Below are 22,223 nucleotides of genomic sequence, written 5' to 3' on the forward strand. Positions count from 1 at the left end.
CATGGAAATAAGTGCTGTACAATGCATCCTATTGAGTTCTTCCAGCGTGGAAGAATTCTTACTCATGGCTGGAAAAGTGTCAAGTTAATGCTTCTGATTAGAGATGGGTGTGAAGCTGCACAGTTTGGGCTTGGTTTGGCTCATCCCCAATTTTCCAAGGCCCTGGGATCCGGTCTGTGAGCCCAGCCCAGGCCTCACTTCTAGATCCATGACAAGATCTCAATATTTTATGGCATAGTTGCAACAACATTCAGCTAAATTAAATGTTAGATTTCACTCGGATCACAGTCATTTGGGGAAAAAAAAAAGAAAAAAAGAAAAAAAGGGGGGTAGTGGGGAGAAAAAGGGGAGGAAAGGTTACATTAACACTGCATTGTAAATTTAATACAGCTCCAGATGCCTGAAGAGGTTGTTTTTGTTTTTTTTTTTTAGTATAATTCTTTAGTTGGGAGAGCAACACCAGCTGCTTTGTGATCACGTCAACTACTTGAAATTTTGCTTTGATATTAAGTAGGGCTTCAAAGATACAATGAAAATCTCTTACCTTTCATTTCCTTTTTTAACCAAATACAAATATTTTTCTACTGTTGAGGAGCATGTTTTACCTCAGAAGTGGAGGAATGTATGATCATTATTTTAGTGGGTTTTTTTTCCCCCCCCTGTAGTAACATAATTTTATTGTGAATCGTTTACTGCTTCAGTGTCAGTGGGTAAAGAAGGGAAAGGGAATATTTCTAGAACTATTTTCATGGTTATTTTTAGGGCATGGCTGCCCCAAAACCCACAGAGATCAAGTAATACACCCTTGTGAATTCAGCTGAAGCAAATATTATGGTTTACCAATCAGAATATTTCCAAATAACCCCCCCCCTTGGTGAGAAAAAAGCAGCCTAAGATCATCTATTCAAACCTAGCATTGACTATTTGAGCTCAGCTACTCTGCAAGTTGGACTTTACACAGGTAGATTCACTCAGTGCTGTATACTCAAGGAAGGATTCTCCCAGGAAAGGGATTTTTTTTAAAAAAGAAAGGAAATAAAAACCGATGAATCCTCCATTTAACGAGGATTCCTCCAATGACACTTCATGGCAAGGACCAGTGGGTGATGGGGGCCAGGAATTCTGTGGAATTAAGATGAGGCAGACTTGGTGAGTGGGAATTCTGCCTCCTCTGACAGCACTGGGGTTAAACACAGCCTGGTCTGAGGTGGCAGAACGTCGGGATTGACACTGGTCAGCTCTGAACCAACGTGCTTGTGCAGGGACAAAAAGAGAAAGGGCAGTAATTGCCCTCTGTTTTCAGCAGAAAACATGACATGGAATGTTTCCTGGCAGGTATCCCCCTCCCCTTCCCCTTCTCTGGATGCTCTAGGGGAGGGGAGAGAAAGGAAAAATAACAAGGTGTATCCCTGGGGAGGTTTCCTTCCTGACCTCCCAGTGGTTGGCTCAGTTCATCATCAGGCACGGGAGCGACACTGGCTGGGGCTGGGAATTCACCCAGCTCTGCTCTGCCACAAAGCACTGAGGGCTCTGTGTCATCCAGGGGGATGGAAAATGATGAGAGAGGGGTGGGGTGAGACTGGGAGAAAGGAATGTGGGCTGCCAGAAACAAAATAGGACAGCGAGGATAAAACAGAGCTGGTCTGAATCAAAATCCCTTTCGGACTGATGGTGAAGGAACGTGCCAGAGACCCAAGATTTGGGTATGGATAGGGATCACTGAGCTGTTAGAGGTGGACTAATCATCATGGGAGACTGATTTCCCAGGTGTAGATTCTGAAATACATGCAGCTGGTGTCAGCAGAGCCTGGGCTGGGTGGCAGATTCCTTCATCAGGTGGTGACTGACCCAACAAAAGGTGCTGTTATTTTAGATTCTGTCTGGGGAAGGGAAGGACTGGCTCAACTGCAGGAGAAGAAGCGCTCAAGGAGCTAAATTTGCTCCGATGTGCAGCCCAAACAGCCACTGGGACAGGGAGATCCCAGAGCTGTGCCTCATCCGCTGAAAACAATCCACAGATGGGATCTGCTGGGTCCCATCCTGCCAGTACAAAGGAGGGTGAATTTGAACCCCACTGATTCCTTGTTGGGCCCAATATCCTGGTGCAACTATAGGAAAAGAGGATGGAAATGCCCCTGGAAGAGCTGCAGGGATGGTCCTTCAGGAATTTTGGGGACCCCATCCTGCAGTTTGCTCTGTGGGCAGCAGGCTGGGGGGTCTCGGGGAGGGTTTCCCAAAGAATCCAATGGAAGTTTCGAGCAGAGGGAGGCTCTGCTGGCACTTTCCCCATTGTTTATCCTATTCCTCATCCAACTATGAAGCAAACACATCATATCCAGGCTCTACTCCTGAATTACTCCCTCAACCAAAAAAGCCTGTTGACATCAATAGCAGCCCTGTCCAAGTGCAGGCAGCAGGATGAGGCCTGACATCTTTCCTTCCACTCAGCTGGAAAATAATAATAATAATAATAATAATGATAATTTTTTTAAATCCTCATAGTAGTTATTAATTTTTTTTTTAAGTTAAAATAACATGGTGCTGTGACTAGAGAGTTCTAAGGGAAAGTGCATCAGGAATGTAATATTGTTTCCAGATGTACAATGTCATAAAGAATTTTTTCCACACTTGGAATGGTAACAGGAATTTTTTTGAGGGAGATCATTTACGCAGTGATGAGATATGTTACATGTAAGTAAATGCCTGTATGCCTGGAATGTTTGTGCCATATGTCTAAATAGGTGCCTGTGACTGATACAGCTTTAAAACACAGGGGGATGTGTATTTATTTGCATATCTGGGATTTGAAGAGGAGAAAACATCAGAATATAGAATAGAGAGAATTTGAGGATGCTGAAAACACACTCAGAGCCCTGCAAGCCCCTCGGTGCTCCTGGAGGTGGGGCCCATGTTTGGAAGGATGAAGGGACAGCACATTGCCCTCTCTGCTTCTTGCTTGGTTGTCCTCTGAAACTCCAGCAGAGCTGTTTGATCCAGGTGGCACAAAATCTTCGGTCTCTGTGCTGTTTGAGTCCGAATTTGACTGCAATGACCAGAATCTGTGGTCATTGTTGTATTCTGTTGTTCCCAGATCATTCCATTAGGGTTAACTTTTCCATTAGCCGCTGATTTTAGGGAAAAAGACCATCAGCTGAATAGGCAAAGGCACCAAATATTCACACACAGGCAGTGGTGCCACCAGATCAGGAAAAGGAAAAACACACCAAAGCCATTTGCCAGCGATCTGCTGTGGGCAGAAGCGAGAATTTTAAATCCCCGGGGAAGTTTGCACATCACCTTTCATCGGCACTAAACGCAGGGGCCTCAAAACAAGAGGCTTGGAGTGTTTTACGACGTCGGGAGAACAAGTGTTACTGATAAATACGCGTCCAGGAGGGCCGTGGCCAAAATGCACAGAAATGGTTAACAAGGTAATGGTAAGAAACGTTGACCTTGATTTGTTTAGCTAAGATGTAAAGATTTTTGAAGGTCAAAGGTGTTCTTGTGTAGTGTTTTGGAGTCTAACTGTGTCTGACCCTCTAACATTAAGCTGCTGTGGCCTGCAGTTTTGAAGAGTGAAGCAAACCAGGGGGAAAGAGGGAAGGGGGAGAGAACAGGAAATGGAGTGAGGTGTTTCAGGAAGTTGTCAGGAGTTGACTGATTGATTCCAGATGGAAGGGGTCACCCTTCATGACCCAGGAAATACTCACTGGGGGAAAGCAGTTGGCTTGTGAGAGGGAAGGGCCTGGGAGTTAGGGACCACGGTGGAATGCACATTCCTCTTCCTTCTATCCACAAAACGTTGTTTTTTAATCTTCAGCATGAAACAATCGCATCGTGATCTCCTTCAGGCTGGAGCGAAGTGAAGAAGAAGTTCAGTCCCCCAGCTCTCACTCCCCATCACTGCTGATGAGTTGGGTGGAGGTGTCGTGGCAATGACAAAGGTCTCTGCTGGATTTCAGCAGCGCCTTGGAGATTGCTGCAAGTGAAGATCCAAAACTTTGGGTTCAGATCTGAACTTGGCACCTCACCCCGTGTTTATTCACCAAGTGCCAGGTGGTTCTGACCCTCCTGTGAGGAGTGGGAGAGGTGAATACAAAGTGGAGAGAGGTCTGGAGGTGCATCTCCCATTCCTGCTGGCTCAGGGACTGGAGGATGCTCAGAACTTGGTGTTCTGGACTGTTCAGGCTGTGGGGAGCTCTACATCTCTTACCAAAATGTGGGTCTTGTGTTTTGCACAGCATTTACACCCAAATGATGGTTCAAACACTGTTCTCTGCTCTCTGTGAGCAGGGACGGGACCCGAGGGAACGGCTGGAGCTGTGTCAGGGCTGGTTTAGGAGGGATAGTAGGGAAAGTTTCTTCCCCTAGAGGGTGGTTGGGCACTGAACAGGCTCCCCAGGGTTTGGTTATGGCCCCAAAGCTGCCAGAGCTCCAGGAGGGTTTGGGACAGGGTAGAATTTTGGGGTGTCTGTGCGGGGCCAGGAGTTGGATGGATGATCCTTGGGGGTCCCTCCCAACTCAGGATGTTCTATAGTTCTATTCTATATGTCTTCCTATATTCCCAAAGTCTTCCTACATTCTCAATTCCCCATCCTGAGAGTGTGTGGGTGTGTATCCATCACACAGACCCTCGAGTGGGTGAGTTCAGATACGTGTGTATATTATACAGCATAACTGTATATTATATGATCGCTTTTTATTTACATTTGGTTGCAATTTAAACACTTGTCGTAAATATTTCAGACACTGGAAAAATTCAGGGCTATTCCCCTGTTGCCACAGTGTGCTCTGCGCTGGCCAGTGAGAGATTAAAATTTATTTCCATTGTTTAAGGGAAAATAATGAAGTGCATCTGAGTGGGCTCAGCGATGTCATGAGGGAAACGTTCCCTTTGGATGGAGACACACTCCACCCTAATGTGCAATGAGGAAATCAGTTGGCACACAAAAGCAACGCATTTTGTGACAAGAATGCTTGAGAAGTGTAAGAGTACAGCATGACAAGAGCCTTTTGGAATGAATTAAAGTTGTCTCGAGAAAGAAAGTATTCGTCAAGCTCGCACAGTCCCGGGGAGGGCAAGGGTTTCTCCTCTGTATGCTGAACGGAGTTTTGTCAACAATTGGAGCCTGACATTCCCTTACCTGGGCTGTGACAGCTGTCTCTGAGAATCCATGAGCACACCCAGGGTTTGATTCTCCACAGCTCTGGCTTTTCTGTAGGTGTGTCAGTGGCATTAGGCTGATTCACAGCATTAAGCTGATTTACACCAACTGATGGTCGAAACTCGAATGTTTCAATAAGCTGCCTCTCCTTTCAGAAGCTAAACCACAGTTTGTTCATATTTCCTAAAAGTTTGTGGTTTAAGGGTGTATATATTTCTGGACTGATGGGAGATTTAGAGCTTTGGATACCGTAAAAACTAAAGTGGGATTAATTAGCATATACAGTTACTTCCTCTAAGAATTCAAACGCTACTGGAGCCCAGTCACGGGGGCCAAGGTTTTAAAAAACTGCCGCTTGATTTGGAGTCCTCAGGCCCCGATGATTTTCAGGAGGCACTCGTATGTCAGCAGCAGATTTTTTCGCTGGTTTTCCTGGAGTCTCCAGGCAGATGCAGGTCCATTTGCATGAGTGTGCCATAAGCAGATGGCTGTGAGCCCGCACGAGGATCCCAGGGCACGCTCCTGAGCTGCTCTGAGCCTGCCCCGTGCCTGGTGTGCACAGCCCCCTTTGCCATCAGCAATGCTACAATGCACCCCAGCAACTGAATTTAGGGCCATCTGCAGGAGCTGGTTCATTATACAGCGAGGCCTTTATGTGGCCCTTAGGATGCTGTGTTAAATGGAATTAATGCACAGAATGAAGGCTGAAAATATTTCCTCCCCTTCCTGCCGGGGAGTAAAACCCTGCAGGACGTTGGTGCTGCTTTTGCAAAGCGAGCTGGTTTTTGGCTAAACTGAATCATTAAGAAGCAAACTGTTTACCTGCCTCCTTCTCCTTGCCTTTCCAAACGTCCAGGTCGTGCTATCGACGACGGTGAACGTTGATGGGCACGTGCTGGCGGTGTCTGACAACATGTTTGTTCACAACAACTCCAAGCACGGGAGGAGAGCGAGGAGACTCGACCCCTCGGAAGGTGGGAATCTTTTTGTGTGCAGAGCAGAGCACGGATGGATGCATGAACACCTCACCCATTCTTCACTTTCTGTTTGTTTTGAGGAGGGAAGGGGAGCCAAGGGGGAGCTGCAGACCCTCAGGGGGTTTAGGGAAGGAAGAGGCAGGAAAACAGTGTCTACTGCATGCAAAATGCGCTCCTCCTCACATCTAAGAGACTGGCTCCCCCCCCGCCCTTCCTCCCCCTCCCAATTTATTAATTAGTATGTGCTGCAAAGATGAAAAACCGCAGAAAACACCATCTAAATTTCAGCCTTCTCGTTCAGCTGGGGTAGATTTGATTTCAGGCAAATTAGGCAACATGACATCTTAGTTAAACAGAGCGGCTGCGGCGCGAGATGTGTGTGGAAAAGTGTCACTGGTTCCCTTAAACAAACTCTGCACGATGCTCAGAGGGAGCTGACACTAATTGATGGCAGTTTGTTTGGCTAAGCCAGGCTCATGGCCTGCCACGGGATGGGTTGGGGAGTGTATTAAAGCATTTACAAATCCTTGTATCTGCTAAGCCTCAAAAAAAAAAAAAAAAAAAAAAATATATATATAAAAAGGTCCCTCCTCTCCCTCTCCTTCTCCCTGTACTTTCATTCCCAACACATTCCACCTCCCTCACGCTCAGAACGACTGGAAAATGCTATCCTGTGTCTGCTTCTCCCTCCCCTGCAGCCAGGGAAAGTGAGAGGAGCTGGTGATGTTAGTAGAAAAGACAAGCAAGGATATTATTTCATTATAATGTTTTGCTGCCCCACTTCTTAACTGTGCCCTGTATCAACCTAAAAGAAGAATTAATGAACTGGAAGAAAATGATTGAATCAGTAAAGAATTCGGAGTGGTGTTAATTCTCCCCCAGCGGGCAGTGAAATGGTAGAAGGAAAATCCCAGGATTCCTAGCCTAGGAAGCCATCCAGTTTTTCCTTGACTGATTGGATGTGATTGACTGGCTGTTCAAAGGAGTCTCATGTTTTTGGAGCGCTGCCAAAGTTCCCCTCCACCTCTGACCCTGTCAACATTGGGAATGGAGTGATGGATTGACTTTGGTTATGGCCTGGAAACCATATTGGGTTCCTGATGGGATGTATAGTCCAGAGGCCTTGAACATATGGAAGAGAGAAGGGAAAAAAAAAAAAATTTCCTCTATAAAATCAAGAAAATTATTAGAAATTGTCTCCTGATAGGAATTGGAGGAGACATTTGATATTCCCATATCTTTTTTCACCCATTGATAAATTTAACAAACCTGACTCTGCCTTTTTCTTTCTTTTTTTTTTTTTTTTTTTTTCTGACAGGGTTTGTTTTTGTGGGATCACATGCTAATGAGTGGGTGTTGGGTTGGATTTTTTTTTTTGGTTGTTTCTCTTTTCTTAAACAGCCTCTGCACAATCACTTAAGCATTTCATTTTTACACCCACTACAGTTGGCCTATTAGGCTTTAATGACACCATGTTAAGTGCCAGTAATGAATAGGCAAGTAATTAACACTTGCAAGGCAGAAAACATGCTTTTATTTATTTATTTATTTATTTATTTATTCATTTATTTACTCATTTGCTGGGGGTTGTGGAAGGGTGAAGCAGCCTTCATGGGTGGAGGATTACACTCACAGGATTTCACCCAAGGACTTACACCCAGGTGTTCCAAACAGCCTCAGAGCTGTTGGGTGAACAGAAAATCCCCCAAAAAACCCCTCATAACACGATGCTCCGATGTCCTTTCTGTTCTGATCAGCCACCCCCTGCATCAAAGCCATCAGCCCCAGCGAAGGGTGGACCACGGGGGGAGCGATGGTCATCATCATCGGGGACAACTTCTTCGATGGGCTGCAGGTGGTGTTTGGGACCATGCTGGTGTGGAGTGAGGTGGGTAGAAAAAAAAAAACCTTCCCTGAGGAGGAACAGTGGTGGTCCCTGTTCCAGGGGTGGCACAGGAATGGTGGTGTGGGGAGCAGGTCATGTTAACCTGCGTGGAGGGAATTTGGGGAACGTGTGATCTTGCTGAGGTCAACTGCTCAGTGAGACCCAGGACGGGACTGAACAACTCCAGGCATCTGGAGACAGGCAAAGGGAGAGAAATAAAGAAAGGGTGAGAGTTTGGGGAAAGAATTCCCTCTGGATCCAGGAATAAGCCAGCAATGGGCTTAACAGTGCAAATTTCCTGATGAGAATTCATCCTAAAACGTGTCACATCTTCTTACTCCTGAAGGCAAGGAACTAGACCAGATGTATCACTTGGTGTCTCCTGGCATAGAAATAAAGACTTTTAACCGAGGCCTGCGATGGCAGGACAAGGGGTAATGGTTTTAAAAGGAGAGAGGGACGGCAGGAAGACATTTTTTTTAGGATGAGGGTAGGGAGACCCTGGCAAAGGTTGCCTGGAGAAGCTGTGGCTGTGGCCCCAGCCCTGGAAGTGTCCAAGGGCAGGTTGGAGCAACCTGGGCTGGCGGGAGTTGGTGGGGGTGGGTGGTCTTTAAATGCCCCATCCAACCCAAGCCTTTTTATTACTCTGTTGTTGCTCTGTCGTTCCCTCACGAGGTCGGTGGGCACCACAGACTGTGACTGTGCCTCTCCTGTCCCCATTCCAGCTCATCACCCCTCACGCCATCCGCGTCCAGACGCCTCCCCGCCACATTCCCGGCGTGGTTGAAGTGACATTATCCTACAAATCCAAACAGTTCTGCAAAGGGGCACCAGGCAGGTTTATTTACACAGGTAGGTGCCCTCCTATGCTTTTTTATTTTGGTGGTTGGTATCGACAACTCTTGGCTTGGTTATTTATTTATTTATTTATTTATTTATTTATTTATTTATTTATTTCTCCCCTTCGTCTCTGAAGGCCTCCTGGGTGGTTTGCAGGTGATTTTTCCTGATTAAAGCTCGTGGTGCCCCAGTGTGGGTCTGCCTGTAGGATACCGAGCGTGCAGCAAAAAAACTCTGCCACCTGTTGAATGAATTCTAGTTAGAATTTTCCCCAAAAGTGGAAAAATTTGAATGAAAAATCTGACAGTTCGGGATTTTGGAAAGAGTCAGCGATATGTGAAGATCCTGTTAGTGTTTTATGCTGGTTTATGTACCTAAATTAGTGTATTTATGTATTTATTCATACGACTGCCACACCTAGAAACCTCCAGCAAGAATTAAGTCTACAATTACACTTATAATTATAGAAGTTTAAGTGACAAAAGAAAATGTTTGCTATGATAGAGGCCTAATCCACAGTTAATCAAAGGTACTGAAATTATATCCATTGACTGGAACTGATTTTGAGTTGACTCAAATTGATTAGGACAAATCAAGCCTGTGTGCAAATACCTTTATGTTTCAGCACCTTGCAGGTGCTTTAGAGGAAGAGATGCTATGAATTTGTCAGGGTTTGTCACAGATTTAAATGTAAAATTCTTCTTTTTCTGCTCCTTGAGGCCCTGCCCTCGGTGTCTTCAGCAGGAGGGTTCCTGAGGACCAGCTGATGGTGCCTGTGCTAAAAGAGGGTTAGAATAGAGAAATGGGTCATAAAAATGTGTGTTCCTCTATGAGAAAAAAAAAAAGTATTGTTGTTTAAAGCTGTTTTAGGTGCAAGACTGATTTGTGCCATGCAGGGGGGGTGTGAGTCAGGCCAGTGCAGCTCTTTTGACGTGTTAAATCCAGACCTTCCACTCAAAAAAAGGACGTGAAGATGCACGCAGGAATCAGCAGAAAAGAAAGTTAAACACCCTCTGCCTGTTCTCCTGCTGTCCCTGGCACAGGGATGTGCGTTCCCATCCTCTCAGGAGTGAGTGGGTGCTCCTGCCATATGTTGTGGAACACCTCAGTGGAGCTGCTTGGAGCGAGGGTTGGACAGACACCTTCCCAATCTGTCTCTCCCGGAACCTGCAGCTCTCCCACGGTGCCAGGCAGAACGAGAAGCACGGCTCGTAGGTAGAGCCTCACCTGGCTGAGCAATTCCCCCAGGTTGGTGCCGCTAACAGCAACAAAAACAACTTCTAAAGCTAGGAAAATAACAGGGTGGCTTCTTCCCCCCCCTGCTTCCCTCTCCTTTCCCCGTGTTTTTTTAGGGAACTGCTGCAGTCCCGTGGACAAACGTGGTGGGTTTGAAGGCATGTCCTGCCTCCAAGGCTGATGGATCCTGGCCTGGATCAGGAACAGGTCCAGGGAAGGGATGTTCTCAGTGCTGGGGAGGCCTCAGCTCGAGTGCTGTGCCAGCTCTGGGCCCTCAGTTTGGGGAGGATGTTGAGGGGCTGCAGCGTGTCCAGAGAAGGGCAACGAGGCTGGGGAAGGGGCTGGAGCACAAGTGCTGGGAGGAGCAGCTGAGGGAGCTGGGGGGGCTCAGCCTGGACAGGAGGAGGCTCAGGGGGGACCTTCTCACAGGAGGGGGAGTGGGGTTGGGGTTGGTCTCTTCTCCCAGATAACCATCAGTAAGACAAGAGGGCTCGGTCTTAAGCTGTGCCAGGGGAGGTTTAGGTTGGATATTGGGAAGAAATTCTTTGCAGAGAGTGATCAGACCTTGGAATGGGCTGCCCAGGGAAGTGGTGGATTCTCTGTCCAGGGAGATGTCTCAGGTGAGACTGGATGTGGCCTCAGTGCCATGGGCTGGGAGCCACAGTGGGGTTGGAGCAAGAGTTGGACTTGATGATCTCAGAGGCCTTTTCCAACCTGGCTGGTTCTCTGATTCTATGTTTCTGTCAGATTTTGTCAGAGAGGTTGTGGAGCATCAAAGGTGCAGTTCCAGCACGTTTTTGTATGAAATCTCAATTAATCCCTCACTGGGAGAAAGGGTGAAGAGCTCAGCCATGTTATCAGACAGCAGAGAAGTTACCAGCAGGTCAGCCTCAGGAAACCAGGTTGTTTAAATGGCACTGCCCACAGAGTGCACAGATATAAATAGCAAAATATACTCAGTTTGAGCACAGGAGGGCAGTTGTTTGTTGGGTAGAATGTAGCAGATAAATACATACAAAATGCTGAATGAGAAAGTTCAACAGATTTTATAATTCTTGGTAAGGTAGACTTTGACATCATAACAAAAATCTGGTTTGACTTTCTTTTTTTTCCATGATAATTGAAGTTTATTATTTTCTTGATACTTTAAGTGTTAATAGCTGGTGTAGCTGCCTCTATAAATGAGAATTTCTCCTCTAAATACCTTCAGCTTGCACTTGGCAAAACCCTCAGAAACGCAGACATTGAACATCAAGCCCAGGAGACTGAAAAGTGTGAAATCCTGCAAACTGAAAGCAGGGGAAGGTGTAGTTCTGCCAGAACTAGGAACAGCAGCAAGAACAAACAGCCCCAGGATTATCAGGGTCATGTTATGTGGAGTCCTTCACAGTTACCAAGTGCTGAGGTGGAACCTCTGATGAAAAGCACAAAGGGTCGAGTCATCTGAAAAATAGAGAGTGGGTGGATCTGAGCACTTCGAAGGTAGAAGAAGAATAATTATTCATACCAAACCAGACCTCAGAAGGTCTATCAGGGCATCAGAAATGGGCAATCAGTTACATGTGCTCCTCTTTTATATAAGAGATGCTGCCACAGAAGGATGAGGATTAACCCCTTGCAGGAAAGATGGACAGGGAAAGAGATCTCACAGGTTCTAGCCCTGTCCTTCAACTGCCAGAACACAATACTCTCCTCAAAGGTGGAAACAAGAACGATCTCAGTATTGTACCTATGCCCCCAACATGTAATACACAATCATATTTAATATACAATCAAATATTTCTGTTCGACTCCATTATACTTTAGCTCTTCTTTTACTTTTCATCTTCTTTAAAGAGCCACCAGAAGATGGTTCGAGGAGGAGAATGACAAACTGTTGAGAAGATGAATATAAAAATGAGGCATACATTTCAAGGGTAAATCTAAATGCCACAGTGGAGCTGTTCTGGGAGCTCATAATGTGTATTTATAACGGGCTCCTGCGAAGTGTGCTGTGCTGGCACCGCTGCCGTTACGGGTCTGTCAGCATTTCCACTCCTAAGGGTTATCATTCAGGGGGCTGCAGCTCAGCCATCAAGCTCCTCTCATCGCCAGGATGGGATGTTTGGACTTTTCCACGGGGTTCCCAGATGGAAAACATGTTGTACAAGTGAGGCCAACGGGATCCTGCAGACGGGGAAAGATGTGCTGGAGAGAAGAGCAAAAACCTGCAGGAATGGCTCCTTAGGTGGTGATGGCAGCTGCTGAGCCAACCTCAGTGCTTCAGTACACAGAGTGAGAGATAAAACACTTGAAATGAGAGAGAAAGAGTGCATTTTGAAACCCCCACAGCCAAACTGCCAGTTCCTGTGTGCACCTTGATCTGGTGAGAACACAGGTTGCACACACCCCTCTGGATGTTCTGAACTCCTTTTCTCCCATCAGCTGTTCCCATAACAATAAGACTCTTTTTTTTTTTTTTCTTCCTCTTGCAGTAGCCTCATATTCTGCTTTTAACACTACACAAATTCAAATTCTCTGCTGCTGTAAGTAGTTCCATTATAGTTCCCCTGGCTTTAATAACACATCAGTTTACGCCAGCTGAGGGCATGTCTTGCAGGCTTTCATATCTCAGGTTTGATCACAGCTCTGCACTTACCTTGTCACAGGGATGCTAACCTGGAAACGTGTATATCAGGGAGATTTGGAACATAATTTTCCTTGCTTGAGCAGAAATCCTCCAGGGGTTCCCTTGTCAGAGCGATGCAATATAAAATCATCCGTGGGAAAGGCTGGGCTCGGGGTTGTGCTGCATCACACTCTGTGCCAGCCTCCAAGGAGAGGAAGCTGCTGGATTGCTAATGCTTGTCAGTGGATTTGAGGGGGTCTTGTGGGAAACAACACTTCCAGGGATGCAGAGAGCTCTGCAGGTTGGAAGGGAGAGTTCCCTTGCCTGGAATGCAGCTGAGGGGACAGAAAAGATGTGCTCCTGTCACTGCTTTAACCTGGGAGAGACACAGGGAATAAGAGACTTCCAAGGTCTGAAAGGGCCTGCAGGGAAGCCAGAGAGGGATTCTTCATCAGGGACTGGAGTGATGGGACATGGAGTGATGGGCTCAAGCTGAACCAGGGGAAATTTGGGTTAGATACCGGAGGGTGGGCAGGCCCTGGCACAGGTTGCCCGGAGAAGCTGTGGCTGCCCCATCCCTGGAAGTGTCCAAGGGCAGGTTGGAGCAACCTGGGCTGGTGGAAGGTGTCCCTGCCCAGGGCAAACACTGCTCTCCCTCTGGGTTCAGGATATTCCTGGAGGTGTCCATGGTTTGTTCCCACTGCTCTGCTCTGTGGAGCGAAGCTGCAGAGCTTTGCTGAGGTGCCTGAACGTGGCCCTGTCCCCAACCGGCGGAGAGGGGGAGAGAGGAGCACATCTCCCCAGGCAGCATCAGAACGAGCTGTCACTCAGGGTAAATTGTGCAGATCTTCATAACATCATCTTTCCTTCAGCAGTCTTATGTGCTTTGATGTGTGGGGAAATAATTAATACTTTAAATGTCAGCGCTGCTACCGTCGGGTGTCGGAGCCGGTCCCTGCTGAGCCGAGCCGGGCTGAGCTGCTGAGCAGGTTTTGCAGATCCAGACAGGTGTCATGGCAGCAGTTGCTCAGCTGTGAGGGTTTGTTTTTCCTCCAATTCCAGTGAGTCACAATGCATCTCCAACAAAAACTCGGGTTCTGGAGGGGAGGGAACGGCGTGAAAGAGGGAGGAGTGTCCGTAATCCATTTGAGCCTCGCCTAAATAAAGTCAGTCCATGGCACATTTAGACCTTTCCCTTAGTGCTGACCTTAACAAACCTGGTGTTAAACCTGTAATTCCAGCCTGAGGTTTAGGGGCTCACTGACAATTCAGTTTATTCACTAGGTGGCTGCTGTGTTTCTTGCAGACATCTTATTGTGTCATGCCCAATTTTCTAAACCGTGTTCTGGGAAGTTCAGGAGAACCCCTGGAGCCCAAAACGCTGGATTTGAGGGATTTTTGCTGTGCCTGAATCAGTTTGTTTTTTTTTGGGGGGGGGGTGTTTTCATTTCAGATGTCTGATTTCCACAGCATAATGAAGAGCCTGCTTGTGTGTCAGACCCCCTTCATGGTCCCTGAATCCAGGAACCCAAAAGCCCTTGGATATAATTTTTGGCACGTTTCTGTCTAATCCACAGGGGAATCACTCCTGATCCAGTGGCTCTTTTCTCAGTGGAAGTGGCATTGGGGGGGGGAGCTGCTTAAACTTGCTGGTGGATTCTATAGCAAGGTGTCATTTACTCCTGTAAATGTTGCTCTTTAGCAGGATTTCAGGACAGAGATATTTTTGTTTCATTAATGAGTAAAACTGGGAGCAGGCAATTTTGTTGGGAGCTGCACAGGAAAGCTTTGTGCTGGAAGACATAATATACACATTGATTCAGAATGGCTGAGTTCTCAGAACAATTCAGCATTGTTGGGGAACGACTCGCTTCTGTTTATCCATCAGGATGAAAATCTCCACGTCAATCCAACATGGAAAAATGTCGGTTGAACAATGGCCAATTTCTTCTTCCTGAATTAGCATTTTGCCTATTCCCATTAGCTATTTTTAGTGAGCTATGTACAGATATATATATATATATATATATGTTTGGATTGCTATATGTTTCACATTTCTTTTGCTTAGTTGAAGGTACATAACTCAAATTATTAGATTGGTAATCAAGGAGAGAAATGGCACATAATGATGTACAGGCTCTTGGGACAACTGGCCTCTGATTCTCAGGATTATTGACAAAATAACCCACCCCCCCCAAAAAAAAAAAAAACCCTCTTCCCAAATGGGATGTAGATTCTGTGGCAGTTGAAATGTGTATTATTAAACTCCTTAAGCAAACCAGAATGGCTCCCAGTGGAGAGCAAAGACATTCTAAGTATAGCCAAGACTAAATTCTCAGGTCTGGGTTTTCTCGACTCAATTCCCACTCGATTATCTCCCGTAATATTTAAACTCCATGCCACGCCATAATTATTTAATAAAAAAGTAAATATAAAATGTATCTCAGTGGGGAATATGACCTTTTACCTTCATGTGGCTCTACCAAAGACAGGCACAGATCAGCAGCGAGCCTGGATCAGCAGAATTGTCTGTCTCACTCAATAGTTTCATCCTCCTGGTGCCCGAGACGCTTCTCCTGGAAGGAGCTGAGGATATTTTGGAAGGTTCAATAAGAGCCACCAGTCATTTAAATAAAAAAAAAAAAAAAAAAATGGGAGTCTCCTTCTGCACAACCAGAAATGAGATCCTTATTTGGCAATTCCAAACCCAATTTCACCCTTAAAGCACTTGCAGCTTTTCTGGAGCCGTCAGCTCTTGCTGAGTAAAGATCTGGGTCAAAACCTCCTGGTTTATCCACCAGAGATTCCAGGGAAGTGGTGGTGTTTGCACAACTGGAGAGCTGGATGTGCCTAATGAATAGCTGTGCCCTACTTTGGGGCTGCAAAGGGTTGTTCCCTTATTGAGATAGAGCCATATAAATACATTTTAAAATATATTTTTATATATATATATATATAATGTATTTATATGGCTCTATCTCAATATAATTTTAATATATTATATATATATAAAAAAGATACATATGCCTCAAAGATAAACATACATCAAAGAAATACATCTCAAAGGTGTATATATATATATATATATATATATATATATATATATATATATAAAAAGATATAAGTATCTCAAATATATATATCTCTCTCTCATAGGTATATATACAGGTATATAGATATATCTAAAGATATATATTTTGATACATATAAAATTATATATAAATATAAATAAATATATAGGTATATCTCCAAGGTGTATATATATATAAAAATAAATATTAAAAAACAAACCTATCTATTCATATAATATGATGGGGGTTTATGTTTTCCTTCCAGCTTTAAATGAACCTACCATAGATTATGGCTTCCAGAGACTGCAGAAGGTCATCCCAAGACATCCTGGTGACCCTGAAAGACTAGCTAAGGTAAAATATTTTTCAGCATTTCACTAATATAGGGGTTTTTTTTCACTTCTATTCCATAAAAGAACAAAATTATATCTCAAATGACAATCATATCTGACAATAATTTCCCAAGAATTACTGGTAAAAGAATATTTTGAATTACAGACACTTATTTATGTGTCTGTGCAAAGGAATATACTGAATTATAGGCACCTCTTTACGTGTCTATGCAAAAGAATAAACGGGAATTCAGCAGGGAACGGGCACATCCGAAATGTGCCTCCCTTTTCGAGGCTGGTGAGGCACAGCAGGTTCAGGACTCTGGAGAGCTCCGGGTCAGGATGGAGCCCTGGGCTCTCCACACCCACTGCCAGGGTGAAGGGATGGTTTGGGCTGTCTGCTGGGAGACACTGCAAGGGCTTCCATTTTTCAGATCCTTGGCAAATAGTTCCTCTGGAAGGCAGTTTCCAGAGTGGCCACACACAAACACTGTTGTTTGTTTTGTTTTGTTTTGTTTTTTTTTTCTGTTCAAATGTCTCTTTTCTGCTCCTCCCCCAGGAGATGCTGCTGAAACGAGCTGCTGACCTGGTGGAGGCCCTGTATGGGACACCCCACAACAACCAGGTCAGGGGAGTGGGAGGTGGGAACAGTCCCTAAAAACCCCTTGGAATTCCCAGTTTCTGACTGTCTGTCCCCTCCTGCAGGACATCATCCTGAAGAGAGCGGCCGACATCGCCGAGGCCCTGTACAGCGTTCCCAGGAATCCTGCCCAGATCCCGGCCCTGTCCAGCTCCCCTGCCCACAGCAGCATGATGGGCATCAACTCCTACGGCAGCCAGCTGGGGGTCAGCATCTCCGAGTCCACCCAGGCCAACAACCAAGGTGAGCCCCAAGGGGGAACGGGGGGTTTGCGCCCCTAAAAATCCCGGTCACAGATTCCCAGCCGGCTCCTCCGCCCCTCGGGGGGAGCTGCCCCTTGGGATGATGCTCTGGGACCCTCCACTCACCACGTCAGCAATGGTTGAACCAGTTACTGAGTGGGTTTGATAACCAGAGGGCATTTGACAACCAGATTTCATAACCATTTCACTAACCAGATGATGAAACAGTTACTGAGTGTTTTTGATAACCAGATTAACTCTGGCTGAACCAATTCTTGAGTATATTTGATAAACAGATTAACTCTGCATGAAACAGTTTTTGAGCGTTTTTGACAACTAGAATATGTTTGATAACCAGACTTGGTAACCATCTCATTAATCAGGCAATGAAACAATTATTGAGAATATCTGACAACCAGATTAGCTATGGTTGAACCAATTATTGAGTATTTCTGATAACCAGGTTAGCTATGGCTGAAATAGGTATTAAGTATGTTTGATAACCACATTAATTATGGATGAACCAATTTTTGAGTATATTTGATAACCAGAGTACATTTGGTAACCGGATTCGATAACCATTTCATTAATCAGACAATGAAACAATTATTGAGAATACTTCATAACCAGGTTAACTATGGTTGAACCAATTTTTGAGTATTTTTGATAACCATATATACAAAATATATCTTTCTATAAATATAAAAATATAGAAATACATATGTATATAAGTAAATATATAAATATATGTGTAGAACATCCCACATATATATATATAAATATATATCCCATGTATATATACATTCTAGCTCACAAAAAACCAAAAAAAGATAAAGACAAAATATTGCCCAGGGGTTTAGAATAAATTAAATTGGTATTTGCTGAAATGTTTTGGTCAACCCGGTTTTAAATAAGTCGAATTAAATTTTCAAGCCGGATTCCCTGACGCGGGTTCTGAAACGCGGGCGGGTTTTTTTTTTTTGCAGGTTACATCCGCAACACCAGCAGCATCTCCCCCCGGGGTTACTCCTCCAGCTCCACCCCTCAACAGTCCAACTACAGCACCTCCAGCAACAGCATGAACGGCTACAGCAACGTGCCCATGGCCAACCTGGGCGTGCCGGGCTCGCCGGGCTTCATCAACGGCTCTCCCACGGGATCCCCCTACGGATGTACGGCCCTGGAGCCCCCCTGGGCTCCCCCTTAATTCCCTTTGTTCGGTCCAAAAAGGGGCAGCAAGGGAGGAGGGGCTGATTTGGGGCTGGGGAGGGGTTTTAGTGCCGATGAAAATTATTTGTATTTTTTGAAAGAGTAGTCAATGTTATTTCTTTTTTCGCTCCCTTTTTAAATCCTTCTGTAATTAATATTATACATGATTGCACATTATATTATTATCTATTATATATCATTATGGATTATAGATTATGGATTATAGACTCTCTGCTTTGATGACCTACAATACTCTGGTCTCCTCACCCCTTCATTTTAAAAGATTTAAGCACTCTTCTCTGAACTGTTTAATCTAAAACCCTCTGTGCTTCACACTTTAATTAAATTAGTCACTGTGAGAACGAGACCTTCATTTTCAGCAGTTTTACCAAAGTTCTACAGTTGCTTTCCTGATGAAAAAAAAAAACCACCACAACTTTTTTTTTTTTTTTAATTTAAATTTGCAGTGATGTCCTCGAGTCCCACAGTTGGCTCCTCCAGCACTTCTTCCATCCTTCCATTCTCCTCCTCCGTCTTTCCTGCTGTCAAACAGAAGAGTGCCTTTGCTCCTGTCATCAGACCCCAAGGGTCTCCTTCCCCTGCCTGCTCCAGTGGCAATGGAAATGGGTTCAGAGGTAAGAAATGTTTCCTTAATTGACATTAAACCCCCTGGCCTGGGTAAGCACAGCCACCATCTGCAGGGAAAACCTGCCCAGGGAACTGGATTAACGCAATAATCCAAGTTTTCCTGTTTGGTTTTAAAGTGCTCTTTCAGTCACAGGCTGGGTTGGGTTGGGCAGGACCTGAAAACCATCCCATTCCAGGGACATCTTCCACGAGAACACGGCGGAATAACAGCTCTTTCTGGAGGAATTTCTTCTCCCCGGGCTCCGGGGACTCCTTAAACACGAGTTAATAACACCCAGCTCCGTGCAAAACTCCAAACCTGCTGCAAGGTTTAGGCTCAGCCCGGGAATTCAGCCCCAACAGCCCATTTACAGCCCTTTTAAAGGTGATCTGCCAAACAAATGTGGGCAGCCAGATAAGAACGGGGGGGAACCTGGGCTCAGTTCTTGCTTCTAACAGGCTGAGGTGGGGTGGGGGGAAGGCTGTGGCACATAAATACGCTCCAAGTGTCCATAAAAAAAAAGACTTTACAGGGCCTGAGAAGTCATCTGGCTCCTTCAGCGGAGATAGCAGAGAAAATACAGCTCTGGGAATCGAGCCCAGCCAGGGGTAATTGTAAATGAGCCCCACAAACCACACCTGCTGGGGTGGGGAGAGGGGGAATGTAAACCCTTAGCTGGGCCACGGGGACTCGCAGAAACCGCGATTATTTTATGCCGTGAGGAAAGTCGAAGCGTGCTGAAGGGAAAACAATTCCACCCTGAAAGGCCAGCTTAGGGAATTCTGCGCCAGCTTCTTCCCCTGCCCCGTGTTCCCTGAGAATTCCACGTTTCTCTAAGACCATCTTCTCCCCATTAATGGGTAAATCCATTGGCCTGCCCATGTAAATCCACTGTGTTGGATTTACATGAATCCCATGTAAATTCCCTGTGTTGACAGGGAATGTAATTTCTTTTCATCGTTTAACGAAGAGGAAAAGAAGGATATGGGGCCATTTTTTAAACTCCAGGTACAGAAAGTTTTGCTGGCCCAACAGTTGTAGATATTTATTGACACTGTTCAGGAATGAGTTTAGATAAGTAGCTCCAGAATTTATTGACCACAGCCCTTTGTTTTTGTGGGATTTCTCCTCGTGCATCAACACAAACACAAATACATCAATTTAAGGAGCAGTGGTTCCTTCCCAAACACATCTGCCCAGGGTTTGTTACGCCAGGTCCTTGGAACCCCTCAGCTCTTCCAGCCCTGGATGCAGATTCCAAGGGAAATATTGAAATGGAGGCAAGCTGGGGAGCACATGCCTTGGAAAGGCTCCAGGTACACACAGCCTGATCTCCAAATTAACGTTCCCACAGTGCTGACAGACACATGTGGCCAAAAAGTCAACGGGAGGCTCCCAGAGAGGCTTCTTGAATGGACTTACTGTGCTGAGGCAATGGGAGATTGATCATTTCTGCCACCTTCCCCCTCCCCCAGTGCTGCAAACCAGGAAGAGCTGTGCTGGGCATGTAATTCATTATTTATTTGCTGCTCTGGCAAACCTGGGCATCAGCAGATAGAGCTGCACAGGGCAAGCAGTAAATAAATGCAGGCCCCTTCCCAAAGCCCACCAGGGAAGGGTTTTGACATCACCTCTCCATTTCCCCCCCCCCATAATCCGTGGAAAACATCCCCATGGGGATTTTTTTTCAGCTTTAATGTAATGTTTGGGGTGTATTTTGGCTACATCTTATGCTCAAAGGCAGGTTTTCCTGAGGATTCAGCCTCCATCCTGTTCACTGCAGCCTGTTGCAAGGAGGATATTTGAAACACCAATATGTGTGATCTAATTCTATATTTATAATTAGTAGTTATAGCCACAGTTGTTATTTTTATTATTATTATTATTATTATATCTATTAATTAACACCAGCCCCTCAGAGCATTCTACTTATAAGCACTAATGAAAATTGAGGATATAAAACAGGGAAAACAGGTAATGGGAAAAGGAGATGCTCTGAAAACCTCCTGAGGGGTGGGGTTTGGGTGTTCCAGTCAACACTTCAGGCACTGCCTTTCAAAATAACTCCCAGCAGAGACTCTGACCAGGTAAAAAAAAATTACAGGATCATTTCCACCTTGTCAGCAACCTGCCTGAACCAGAATGATTCCAGAGCCCAGGCAGGGATTTAGGCCTGCAAATCATATATAAATTATGTCAATACACGTGAAAAATATGTATTTATCATCTGATTCCATTTGATGCCTTGGAAGGATCGAGTGCATTTTCCTGCCCTGTTTATTGGCAGAGATGGAAGTGGCCCAGACTGCTTAGAAACAAATCAAACCTGAAGGGTTTGCAAGGAGTTTGAAATGTCTCTTTTAACTAAACACAGTTTTAATTAACTAATTATTTTTCATTTGTTGGGATGGTAATTTGAGTAGCTCTTCCCATTTCACAGGCTAGACAAGAGCTTCATTTTTAAGGAGAGAAAACAAAAATCTGCCTTTTTATTAGGGAAAAATTCCTCCTTGTTGGGGTGAGGAGGGGCTGGGATGGAATTCCCAGAGAAGCTGTGGTTGTCCCTGGATCCCTGGAAGTGTCCAAGGCCAGGTTGGAGCAACCTGGGAGGGTGGAAGTTGTCCCTGCCCATGGCAGGGGGTGGGAGTGGATGGATTTGAAGCTCCCTTTCCTCCCAAAGCATTCCAGAATTCCATGATTCAGCACTAAGCCCCTTCCCAGTCGTCACCAAATGCCTGCTGGAATTTGCAGAGAGTCATTTCCCACTCCAAGGCAGCATTTTCAAAGGCTACTTGTGCCCACCAGGCTTATGATCATTATTAATTACACCCATTAAAGGTGCCCATCACCACAGCATCTGGGTGCTCCCCGTGTTTGATTATTTATTTATAAAAAAATTCTCCAACCTTGTGACAATTTTAATCAAGTGTTTCAGCTGATAATTGCAAGCTGTCAAGGTTAATACAATAAGGCTCATCTCTAATTCTTTTTCCATTTCCCTCCAAGAGGAGAGAGAAGGAAAAAAAAAAAAAAAAGAAAAAGAAAAAGGAAAGACCCTCTGGGATAATGCCTGTGGTTTCTATATTCCCAACTCATCAGGGAGTGTCCTGCATTGAACCACCTTTATTGAAAAGTTACATCGATTCAATATATAGTAATACAGGCAAAAATAATTACAGCTTTGCTTGCAGTGTAAGACCTTAATCCAAACCTCCCAAACATTCAATAAAAAGCCATCCAGGCTGGGAATAGGCTTTTGACAGCGCAGCCCCAGTGGAGGTGGGGGGAGGTGGGGTGGAAAGAGAGAGAGAGAAAAGCACAGAGCAAAGCCTTGAGATGAGCTGGGGGAAGGAAGCCAGGGGAGAATTCCAGGCAATATTCCTCAGTTCC

At 45.2% G+C, this 22,223-nt stretch overlaps 1 protein-coding gene across 1 annotated transcript; it reads left to right on the forward strand.

Annotated features, from left to right (window-relative positions):
* Positions 1-6,017: 6,017 nt before the first annotated feature.
* LOC114072032 (transcription factor COE2) lies at positions 6,018-18,840 on the forward strand (the record flags this gene model as incomplete). The annotated part of the gene is made up of 8 exons (XM_027909945.1): positions 6,018-6,139; positions 7,900-8,030; positions 8,753-8,879; positions 16,048-16,136; positions 16,674-16,739; positions 16,820-16,997; positions 17,983-18,168; positions 18,673-18,840. Coding segments are annotated over exons 1-8 (1,006 nt in total), but the record flags the coding sequence as incomplete, so codon positions are not given.
* Positions 18,841-22,223: the final 3,383 nt, after the last annotated feature.

Source organism: Empidonax traillii, unplaced genomic scaffold (assembly GCF_003031625.1).
Source record: "Empidonax traillii isolate 1590-97213 ecotype Southwest subspecies unplaced genomic scaffold, ASM303162v1 scaffold2537:size22223, whole genome shotgun sequence".
Lineage (NCBI taxonomy): Eukaryota > Metazoa > Chordata > Aves > Passeriformes > Tyrannidae > Empidonax > Empidonax traillii.